The sequence below is a fragment of the Microcaecilia unicolor genome, chromosome 1 (genome assembly GCF_901765095.1).
Source record: "Microcaecilia unicolor chromosome 1, aMicUni1.1, whole genome shotgun sequence".
NCBI lineage: Eukaryota > Metazoa > Chordata > Amphibia > Gymnophiona > Siphonopidae > Microcaecilia > Microcaecilia unicolor.
This window is the reverse complement of record NC_044031.1, coordinates 1,652,171-1,664,481: the sequence shown is the minus strand read 5'-3', so window position 1 is coordinate 1,664,481 and position 12,311 is coordinate 1,652,171. Positions and strand designations below refer to the sequence as shown.

Below are 12,311 nucleotides of genomic sequence, written 5' to 3'. Positions count from 1 at the left end.
ATGGTACACAAAATCATTCACGCAGACACACCAATCTACATGCTAAACCTCGTGGACCTTCCTCCCAGAAATGCCAAAAGATCATCCCGCAGATTTCTGAACCTACACTTCCCCAGCTGTAAAGGACTAAAATATAAGCTGATACACCCCACCACCTTCTCTTACATGAGCACGCAGCTGTGGAATGCATTACCAACTGCCTTGAAAACTACTGCCAAAATAACGAACTTTCGCAAATCTCTGAAGACACATCTCTTCAACAAGGAATACAAAGAGAACCCATAACCCACAAAATACCTACGAATCCACCAGCTTTGACAGTCCACCTTCTATACTATCCTTCCTAAAACCTTCCTTATCTTTTCCCTTACTTAACCTTGGCTTAACCTTTGTATACTACCAATTGTATCTGGTATCCTATAATGAATATGCCAAAACAAAACTCTGTACACTACCAATTATATCTGACATCTTGTAATGACTATGACATAACAAAACTCTGTAAGCCACATTGAGCCTGCAAATAGGTGGGAAAATGTGCGATACAAATGCAATAAATAAAATAAATAAATAAGTGCTCTTTTTGTACTGAAGCACATTCGATTTACTACTTACCTTGTAGTTTAGAACTCAGCCAGAGATTGAGTCAGTGTAAATTGCATTAGCAATGTATGTTTTACCACAAGTATAGTTTCGTGGTTTAGACTCCATCTTTGAAGGTTTTTGTACGTGCCGATGGTGAAGAGAGGATCTATTTGATCCGTTTTAGCTCTACAGATAATCCATATCCATGAGCTCTTTGAGGCTGTTTTTCCTTCTATGAATTACACAGTTCAGATTAGCTACTTGTCTATTTATACAATTTGGGGACACCCAGTTTCATTGACCTACTCTAGCGATTTGTTGTTCCCACTTCCTCATATTATCGATTTATATATATGTACCCACCATATATTTTTTTATACATGAAAACGTTGTGTCTACTATAGAGAGAATGTCAAATTGAATCACCATAAAGGTACTAACCATAGATGTATATAGTTTGTATTCAATTAAGGTAAAGAGTGTAAATGTGTAAAGAAAATTATATCTATCATATATTTTAAATTGGAGGTGTAGATATGAAATGAAGGAACAGGCAAAAAAATGAGAACTATTATCAAGTAAAACCAACTATTATCAAGTAAAACCAGAGAAGAGACAAAAAATAGACGTCTATATTGGGCCAGGTTCTAAAAAACTGGTCTAAATATATCATATATATGTAAAAAAAAAAGTGAAGTAAAACAGTAAAAAGTCCCCTAAAAAGATGCTTGAATAATCGTATAATAAATGAAAAAACTTACCACTGTCAGAACAGAGAAGAACACTGTAGTGTAGCAGTAGCTTCAATGAAGGAAAGGGGTGTGACTAAAAAGTCTGTTATTTAAATAAGAAAGGGCGTGCCAAAAAAAAGTTTTGAGCATGCTCAGATCATAAGTTGTTAACACTCCAGGTGTAGGACATCACGTACAAAGCAATGTCGGACCCAAGCGTTGGTTGGGGGGGGGGGGGAGAGAGAGGAAGTGCAACCTCGGGCAACTCCTACCATTAGGGCTGCCCTGGGCCTTTTACAGGCTCGCTCAATGGTAGCTATGCCCCTGCTTCTATTTCTAGGATTCAGTTTGCCATCTCCATGTTTACCTCATTGATTATATTTATACTTATGTTTGATCATTTCGCTATTGCTATGCTAAAAAAATTGTAAGTTTTTTTTGTTTTTTTTGCCCAGAGGTACCTGTTGTACATTGCTTTGAGTGAATCTCTTCATAAAGGTAGTTAATAAATCCAAATAAATTCTGTTACCAAATTTACGAAGGACCTGAAGACTTATAGTCTTTGGCGTCCCAAATGTTGCTGTCCTTCTTTTCTAACTCCGCTCTCCTTTCAATTTTTGACGTTCCTTTCACATATTATGTTATAAACCGCGCTGTCATGTAGTTAGCAGAGTAGGCTCATTTTCATAGACCCATAAAGTTACATATGTTACTAATGAACCTTGTCTTTGTGGATTATTTCCCAGCGTAGTTTTCCAAGGAAAGCCACCTGTTTACTTCCTTCTTGAAATCTGATACAATATCCACAAGTTTAAAGCACAAGCTAACTTTGAAAATTACCCCTGGAATCACTTTGCTTTAAAGCATGTGGGTCTAGATTATGGCAGGTGAGCACTGATAGTGTTGCAGAGAATTAATTGTCTTGACTCAAACATCAACCGCCCACATCCCTCAAATTCATTTTTTTTTCATTTTATATACCGTTTCTTATTGCCATATCAGAAGTCATGTCAACATACACAGTTGCCCACTTTGTATGGTTCAAACAGTCAGGCCTAAAATTTTCTAATACTTGGCATCTTTTTTTTTTCTAGAACACGAAGAATCGTTTGAGTTCATCATTGTGTCCTTAACTGGACAGACCTGGCACTTTGAGGCTTCGGTGTATGAAGAAAGAGAGTCGTGGGTCCAGGCTATTGAGAGCCAGATATTTGCTAGTTTACAGTCCTGTGAAAGCTCCAAGAATAAGGTACATTATCTGTGTTGCAGCTCCTAAAGTAGACCATGAGCCCATCCCGTACATGAAAACATAATCTCATGAATACGTAGTTCATGGAAGAGAATTATTGATCTATGGATTGAGCATCAGAGAAAGAAAACAAAACTTTCCTTTTTAAAAAGTTTCTACCACAAGATGTTTAATATTATCTACAAATAATGATTGTTCATTCACCAATTCACATTGCTCCGTAAAATTCTTTGCATTGTAACACTTTTTATGATTGTTTATTAGTCACACTGAACTGATATTCTTACTTTGGATAATGTGGGATATAAACACTAATAGATAAATAACACCCACAATAATACAAATTAAGAATAAAGGGTTCCCTATAAAGAATCATCCTAAAACCCATCAAGTGCAACTAAGACTGCAAATTCCTTGAAAGAGTATTCCACCAGGCAGGGCCCATTACTGAGACAGCACACAAATGCAGTCTCTCTATAGTCGTCACTGAAGGAACAACCGATGGGCTGTGGAGGACTTGCAGCCCATCTGCATATCCTCACAGCCTTCTCTGGGGTGACTCCCAGGTCCACCCCGATTCACCTATGGCCTTCACTCCAGGTGCGTAGTGCTTCCACCAGCTGCCTTCCTGGTGCTGTGGAGGACTTGCAGCTCTCAACCTTCAACATTTCCTTCCTTTCATTCTGCCATCTCCATTTTGTCTGAGTACATCTCACTTTCGTCGCTGTCATCATGCCTCTCCTACTCTTCTCCATAATCTCTTGCTCCTTCTCCTGCTCTCTGCTGGGGATATCAGTCCTATTTTTGGTCCTCCACATCAGCTCTCATCCTATTTGTCCAGGTCACACATTGATGTCTCCAATCTAATTTCTGTTCCTCTCCTTCTTTTCTGCCTGTCTCATGTGGTCTGTGAAATGCCCGCTCTATCTGCAACAAACTTTCCTACATCCGTGACCTCTTTATCTCTCATACTCTCCATCTACATGCCCTAACTGAGACTTAGCTTTGCCCTGAAGACTCTGCTTCAGCCCTGTGTCATGGAAGTTACCTTTTCTCCCATGCTCCTTGCCCGGTTGGCCGCAGAGGTGGTGTTGGGCTACTACTCTTACTCTCTTGTAGATTTCAACCTCTTCTCACCGCTTTTCTTCCTTCGAAGTCCACTCCGTCCATCTATTCACTCCTCTACCTATCCGAATAGTAGTCATTTATCAACCCCCTGATAAGTCCCTTTCTTCCTTTTTCACTGACTTTGACTCCTGGCTTTCCTTCTTTCTTGATCCTTCATCTCCTTTCCTCATTCTTGGAGATTTTAACATTCATGCTAATGATCCCTCTGACTCTTATGCTTCTCAGTTTCTCGCTTTCACATCCTCTTTTAATTTTCAGCTGTGCTCCACTACCCCTTCTTCTCCAGTTGCTCACTCTCCAGTTTCTGTGCCTCAGCTCGTCCCCTCTCTGACTAATTTTCACACTTAAACACCCCCCAGTCCTATCCAGTCTCCAGATTTAGGAATTGTCAGGCTATTGACTCTTCTACTCTGTCTTCCAGTGTTTCAAACCTCTTCTCAGCCACTATGTTATCCATGTCTGTCAATGAGCTGTCTGTTCCTATAATACTGTTCTTTCCTATGCTCTGGATGCTCCTCCCATTCCCCGTTCAGTAAGGCGTACCAAATCCCAGCCTTGGCGGACCTCAAGAATCCGCTACCTACGTTCCTGTGCCCAATCTGCCGAATGCCTTTGGCTGAATTCCCGTGCCCATGCTTACTTCATACATTTCAAATTCTTGCTGACCTCTTTCCAGTCTGCTCTTTCACTTGCCACATAGGACTACTACATCCAGTTGACAAACTCTCTTGGCTCAAACCCTCAACGTCTCTTTGCCACCCTCAACTCTCTCCTCAAAGTGCCTTCACTTTCTCCCCAGACTCTGGCTGAGTACTTTTTCATAATAAGATTCACAAGATTAACATTGAATTCTCAACCAAGTCACCTTCACCTCTCCTTCCCTCATTCCATTCTCTCAACCCTCCTTCAACCCCTGCTATCTTTTCTTCCTTTTCTGAAATCACTAAAGAGGAAACTGCACATTTCTTTCCTCCTCAAAACTAATTACCTGTTCCTCTGATCCTATTCCCACCCATCTACTTGTCACTGTCTCTCCTACTGTCATCCCTTCTATCTGTCATGTCCTCAGTCTTTCACTTTCCACTGCATCTGTTCCTGATGCCTTCAAACATGCCGTAGTTACACCATTCCTCCAAAAACCTTCATTGGACCTGTCCTTCCAACTATCACTCCCATCTCTGTCCTCCCTTTCCTATCCAAGATACTTGAACGTGCTGTTCACCGCTGTTGTCTTGAATTTCTTTCATCTCAAGCTATTCTTGATCCACTTCAATCTGGCTTTCACCCTCTTCATTCAAGTGAAACAGTGCTTGCTAAAGTCTCCAGTGACCTGTTCCTAGCTAGATCCAAAGGTCTCTATTCTATCCTCATCCTTCTCGATCTGTCTGCTGCTTTTGACACTGTTGATCACAGTCTACTCCTTGATACGCTGTCCTCACTTGGATTTCAGGGCTCTGTTCTTTCCTGGTTTTCTTCTTATCTCTCCCATCATATTTTTAGTGAATACTCTGGTGGATTCTCCTCCACTTCTATCCCACTGTCAGTTGGTGTACCTACTACTACTACTACTACTTGACATTTCTAAAGCGCTACTAGGGTTACGCAGCGCTGTACAATTTAACATAGAAGGACAGTCCCTGCTCAAAGGAGCTTACAATCTAAAGAACAAATGTACAGTCAGTCAAATAGGGGCAGTCTAGATTTCCTGAAAGGTATAAAGGTTAGGTGCCGAAAGCAACGTTGAAGAGGTGGGCTTTGAGCAAGGATTTGAAGACGGGCAGGGAGGGGGCTTGGCGTAAGGGCTCAGGAAGTTGATTCCAAGCATAGGGTGAGGCAAGGCAGAATGAGCGGTGCCTCAGGGCTGTATCTTGGGACCTCTTCTTTTCTCCATCTATACTTCTTCCCTTGGTGCTCTGATCTCATCCCATGGTTTTCAGTATCACCTTTATGCTGATGACCCAGATTTACCTCTCCACACTAGAAATTTCAGAAGGCATTCAGGCCCAAGTAACAGCCTGCCTGTCTGACATTGCTGTCTGGATGTCTCGCCACCATCTGAAACTAAACATGACCAAGACCGAGCTGCTTATCTTCCCCCTAATCCAACCTCTATTCATCCCTCATTTTCTATCACTGTGGATAACACACTCATCCTCCCTGTTTCATCAGCTCATAACCTTGGGGTCATCTTTGACCCATCTCTCTCTTTCTCTGCACTTATTCAGCAAACCGCTAAATCTTGTTTCTTTCTCTATAATATCACCAAAGTTCATCCTTTCCTTTCTGAGCACACTACCAAAACCCTTATCCACACTTATCACCTCTCACTTAGACTGTTGCAACTTGCTTCTCACAGGTCTCCCACTAAGCCATCTCTCTCCCCTTCAATCTGTTCATAATTCAGCTGCACGACTTATATTCCGACAGTGTCGCTATGATCATATTAGCCCTCTCATCAAGTCATTTCATTGCCTCCCTATCCATCTCTCTTATCTGTACCCTTCTCTTCCACTTCTACTACTACTACTATTTAACATTTCTAAAGCGCTACCAGGGTTACGCAGCGCTGTACAATTCAAACATAGAAGGACAGTCCCTGCTCAAGGAGCTTACAATCTAAAAGACAGGTGTACAATCTAGAGACAAGTGTCCAGTCAAAGACAAGTGTAGAGTCCGACTAATAGGGCATGCTATATTTCACGGAAGGTTAGGTGCCGAAAGCAGCATTGAAGAGGTGAGCTTTAAGCAGAGATTTGAAGATGGGTAGGGAGGGGGCTTGGCGTAGGGGTTGAGGAAGATTGTTCCAGGCATAGGGTGAGGCAAGGCAGAATGAGCGGAGCCTGGAGTTGGCAGTGGTGGAGAAGGGAACTGAAAGGAGGGATTTGTCCTGGGAGCAGAGGTTACGGGCGGGAACATAGGGGGAGATGAGGGTAGAGAGGTAGTGAGGAGCAGTAGACCGGGTGCATTTGTAGGTAAGGAGGAGAATCTTGAATTGAATGCGGTATCTGATCGGAAGCCAGTGAAGTGACTTGAGGAGAGGGGTGATGTGAGTATATCGGTTCTGGCGGAATATAAGACGTGCGGCAGCGTTCTGGACGGATTAAAGGGGGGATAGATGGCTAAGTGGGAGGCCGGTGAGGAGCAAGTTGCAGTAGTCAAGGCGAGAGGTAATGAGAGCTTGGACGAGAGTTCGTGTGGTGTGCTCAGATAGGAAAGGGCGAATTTTGCTGATGTTGAAGAGGAAGAAGCGACAGGTCTTGGCAGTCTGTTGGATATGGGCAGAGAAGGAGAGGGAGGAGTCGAAGATGACTCCGAGGTTGCGGGCAGATGGGGCGGGGAGGATGAGGGTGTTATCAACTGAGATAGAGAGTGGAGGAAGAGGAGAGGTGGGTTTGGGTGGAAAGACGAGGAGCTCGGTTTTGGCCATGTTTAGCTTCAGGTGGCGGTTGGACATCCAGACAGCAATGTCAGATAAGCAGGCCGATACCTTGGCCTGGGTCTCCGTGGTGATGTCTGGTGTGGAGAGATATAGCTGGGTGTCATCAGCATAAAGATGATACTGAAAACCATGAGATGAGATCAGTGAGCCTAGGGAGGAGGTGTAGATTGAGAAGAGAAGCGGTCCAAGGACAGATCCCTGGGGAACTCCAACAGATAGTGGGATGGGAGTGGAGGAGGATCCATGAGAGTGTACTCTGAAGGTGCGGTGGGAGAGATAAGAGGAGAACCAGGAGAGGACAGAGCCTTGGAACCCAAAAGAGGACAATGTGGCAAGAAGTAAGTCATGATTGACAGTGTCAAACGCAGCGGATAGATCGAGGAGGATGAGGATGGAATAGTGGCCTCTGGATTTGGCGAGGAGCAGGTCGTTGCAGACTTTAAAGAGAGCTGTTTCTGTCGAGTGTAGGGGGCGAAAGCCGGATTGAAGTGGATCTAGGATGGCATGAGAGGAGAGAAAATCAGTGCAGCGACTGTGGATGGCGCGTTCAAGTATTTTGGAGAGGAAGGGGAGGAGAGAGATGGGGCGGTAGTTGGAGGGGCAGGTAGGGTCAAGTGATGGTTTTTTTAGGAGGGGTGTAACTACGGCGTGCTTGAAGGTGTCAGGGACAGTTGCAGTGGAGAGAGAAAGGTTAAGGATGCGACAGATTGAGGGGGTGACAGTATGGGAGATGGTGTTAAGTAGGTTGGTGGGGATGGGATCGGAGGAGCAAGTGGTGCATTTCGAGGAGGAAAGAAGGCGGGAGGTTTCATCCTCGGTGATCTCGGGAAAGGAGGAGAAGGAGGCCTGGGTTGGTTGGTTGAGGGAGAGGGTTAATGGGTGGAGAGGGGGGGTGGGGGGTGATGGCTTGGTAGTGAACTCAAGGTTGATTTTTTGCACTTTATCGTGGAAGTAATCAGCCAGTGATTGAGGAGAGTGAGAGGGGAGTGGGAGTGGGGGGCACCTTGAGGAGGGAGTTAAGGGTGGCGAAGAGACAACGAGGGTTGGAGCTGAGAGAACTGGTCAATTGGGTGTAATAGTCCTGTTTTGCAAGGAATAAGGAGGAGTGGAAGGAGGAAAGCATGAATTTAAAGTGAAGGAAGTCTGAATGAGTACGAGATTTCCTCCAGAGGCGTTCAGCAGATCGTGCACAGGAGCGAAGGTAACGGATGCAAGGGGTCAGCCAAGGCTGAGGATTAGTACGTTTTGTGGGACGGGTGGTGGAAGGAGCGAGGGTGTACAGAGCAGAGGAGAGAGCAGCATTGTAAGCGGAGACTGCTTTGTCGACAGTCTCGGAGGATATGATGGATGGGAGGAGATTAGAGATACTAGCGGATAAGGTGAGGGGGTCAATGGCCTGGAGATTCCTAGAGGTGGTGGTTAAGGTTGGGCGGGGGGGGGGGTGACGAAGTGTGAATGTGATCAGGTGATGATCAGAGACAGGAAGAGTTGATGCTTGGAAATTGGAGGGTGAGCCGGAAGAGGAGAGGACGAGGTCAAGGCAATGGCCGTCACGGTGAGTAGGGGTGGTAGTGCACAGCTGGAGGTTGAAGGAGGATGTGAGGGTGAGGAACTTAGAAGCGTGAGGGTCGGATGGGTCATCAGCATGTATATTGAAGTCTCCGAGAATGAGAGACGGAAATGAGGGTTCAAGAAAAACAGAGAGCCAGGCATCGAAGTCGGTAAGGAAGGAAGAGAAGGATTTATCAGGGGGGCGGTAGATGACAGCCACTCTGAGTGGTAGGGGGTTGAATAGTCGGATGGAGTGGGCTTCGAAGGATGAGAAACAGTGAGACTGCGGTAGGAGGAGGGGTTGGAAACTACAGGAGGGTGACACTTCTAACTCCAGACTCCATTCCTTTTATCTTGCTGCCCCATATGCCTGGAATAGACTTCCTGAGTCAATATATCAAGCTCCAGCTTTGGCCATCTTAAATTCTAGGCTAAAAGCCCATCTTTTTGATGGTGCTTTTAACTCCTAACTTCTATTCACTTGTTCTTTTCCCATGTCTGTTTCATCTTTCCCATCTTAGTAATTCCATTTATCCCTTATTTGTCCTGTTTGTCCTAATTAGATTGTATGTTCTGTTGAGCAGGGACTGTCTCTTCATGTTCGAGTCTACAACGTTACATACATCTAGTAGCGCTATAGAAATGATAAGTAAGTAGTAACAGAAGGAAGGAAGCGCCCTGGCATTTATAATCCACTTAACCATCAAGCTCTCACCTAGGGAAGGGGGATGAGACATGGGAGAGTGGATTAGGTCATTGTCGTTGTCTCCTGGAAATGTGATGGGTAGATGAGTTCCTAGGATTAGTCTTGGTCATTTGGGTAGGCTTGCTTGAACAGATGGGTTTTTAATGAATTCCGGAAGGATAGATAGTCACTGATTGATCGGATAGGTCTGGGAAATCCGTACTACTGAAGAATCCTCTCCCACAGGAAGAGATTCCTCACCTTCTGCGGACTGCTCAAACTCCTCAGCAAACCGCTCGTCAGGAAAAAAATACCTCCTCCTCCAAGGAACGCAAATCCTGGTCATGAGCACAAAACAAATCTTGCTCAGCTTCCTCCGAAAGCCTCACCCGTTTTTGAGGCACAGAGACTGCCTCCCCGGAATACATCTGTATTACGAATTCAGGAGGAAAACCTCCTTCCCCCACTGAAAAAAGAGAATTGTGCGAAACGGGGACAGGCCCAGCAGCAAGAGAGGCCTGAGGAGCAGGAGACGGCGTGGCATCCAAAATGGCGGCTTTTCCCGCCAAAATCAGCACCGGGAGAGCGGGAGACACGGCTGCCACCAAATCTGAAATCACTATGACTTGAGAGGTAAGCTCGCGATTAGAAGAGACAGAATTGAGAGTGAAAGCAAATAAGTATATGACCCTCAGAGTCACAGCTGCCGCTGTAACCTCCATGCTAGAAATATTCCAGACTGATGAAGGCTTGCGAGGATTGTAAAGATGTGATGCTTAGACTTTCAAATGCCACTTTTTATTCAGGAGACAATTGAAAGACCATGAAGCAAAGGTTGAGGAAGTGCGCAGTGGAGGAGTGGCCTAGTGGTTAGGGTGGTGGACTTTGGTCCTGGGGAACTGAGGAACTGAGTTTGATTCCCACTTCAGGCACAGGCAGCTCCTTGTGACTCTGGGCAAGTCACTTAACCCTCCATTGCCCCATGTAAGCCGCATTGAGCCTGCCATGAGTGGGAAAGCGCAGGGTACAATTGTAACCAAAATAAAATAGATACTATTGGAGATTCTACATGGAATGTTGCTACTATTGGAGATTCTACATGGAATGTTGCTACTATTGGAGATTCTACATGGAATGTTGCTACTGTTGGAGATTCTAAATGGAATGTTGCTACTATTGGAGATTCTAAATGGAATGTTGCTACTATTGGAGATTCTAAATGGAATGTTGTTACTATTGGAGATTCTACATGGAATGTTGCTACTATTGGAGATTCTGCATGGAATGTTGCTACTATTGGAGATTCTACATAGAATGTTGCTATTCCACTAACAACATTCCATGTAGAAGGCTGCGCAGGCTTCTGTTTCTGTGAGTCTGACGTCCTGCACGTACGTACGTGCAGGACGTCAGACTCACAGAAGCAGAAGCCTGCGCGGCCACATTGGTGATCTGCAAGGGCCAACTTCTACATGGAATGTTGCTAGTGGAATAGCAACATTCCATGTAGAATCTCAAATAGTAGCAACAGTGGAGGAGTGGCCTAGTGGTTAGGATGGTGGACTTTGGTCCTGGGGAACTGAGGAACTGAGTTTGATTCCCACTTCAGGCACAGGCAGCTCCTTGTGACTCTGGGCAAGTCACTTAACCCTCCATTGCCCCATGTAAGCCGCATTGAGCCTGCCATGAGTGGGAAAGCGCAGGGTACAAATATAACAAAACTAAAATAGATACTATTGGAGATTCTACATGGAATGTTGCTACTATTGGAGATTCTACATGGAATGTTGCTACTATTGGAGATTCTACATGGAATGTTGCTATTCCACTAGCAACATTCCATGTAGAAGCCTGCGCGGCCACATTGGTGATGTGCAAGGGCCGACTTCTACATGTACAATCTCAAATAGTAGCAACAGTGGAGGAGTGGCCTAGTGGTTAGGGTGGTGGACTTTGGTCCTGAGGAACTGAGTTCGATTCCCACTTCAGGCACAGGCAGCTCCTTGTGACTCTGGGCAAGTCACTTAACCCTCCATTGCCCCATGTAAGTCGCATTGAGCCTGCCATGAGTGGGAAAGCGCAGGGTACAAATATAACAAAACTAAAATAGATACTATTGGAGATTCTACATGGAATGTTGCTACTATTGGAGATTCTACATGGAATGTTGCTACTATTGGAGATTCTACATAGAATGTTGCTATTCCACTAACAACATTCCATGTAGAAGGCTGCGCAGGCTTCTGTTTCTGTGAGTCTGACGTCCTGCACGTACGTACGTGCAGGACGTCAGACTCACAGAAGCAGAAGCCTGCGCGGCCACATTGGTGATCTGCAAGGGCCAACTTCTACATGGAATGTTGCTAGTGGAATAGCAACATTCCATGTAGAATCTCAAATAGTAGCGACAGTGGAGGAGTGGCCTAGTGGTTAGAGTGGTGGACTTTGGTCCTGGGGAACTGAGGAACTGAGTTTGATTCCCACTTCAGGCACAGGCAGCTCCTTGTGACTCTGGGCAAGTCACTTAACCCTCCATTGCCCCATGTAAGCCACATTGAGCCTGCCATGAGTGGGAAAGTGCGGGGTACAAATGTAACAAAATAAATAAAAATTAAGCAACCCACAACCCAGCCTCCTCAAGGACATCAAAGTGAAAGCTCGGTCATTGGACACTACGCTCTAGGAGATACGTAAGAATGAGTTTTCTGTAGATTTGTCCCCAATAACCCTAAGCAGACGGAGAGCTATGAAAACTGTACCTGACAAGCTGCGTGCAAAAATATCAGATCTCATTGGCTCCACCCATTCAGTTTAGTTTTCAATAAAATACCAGTCAGAAAAGTATAACGAACATGACAGGTCATGGCAAGAAGAGGCTAAATATCCCTTGGTCCTTGAGCCCTGAGCCACTACTGGTGAACGTCTGCAGTTTCGTATCTATGT

General features: G+C 44.9%; 1 protein-coding gene across 1 annotated transcript in view; it reads left to right on the top strand.

The window, feature by feature from the left end:
* Positions 1–12,311, top strand: part of LOC115461843 (arf-GAP with GTPase, ANK repeat and PH domain-containing protein 3-like) — a 726,817-nt gene that overhangs the window by 671,034 nt on the left and 43,472 nt on the right. The window contains exon 14 of the mRNA XM_030191903.1: positions 2,411–2,565. Within this exon, the coding sequence (XP_030047763.1) occupies positions 2,411–2,565 (155 nt within the window). The remainder of the gene's footprint in view (positions 1–2,410; positions 2,566–12,311) is intronic.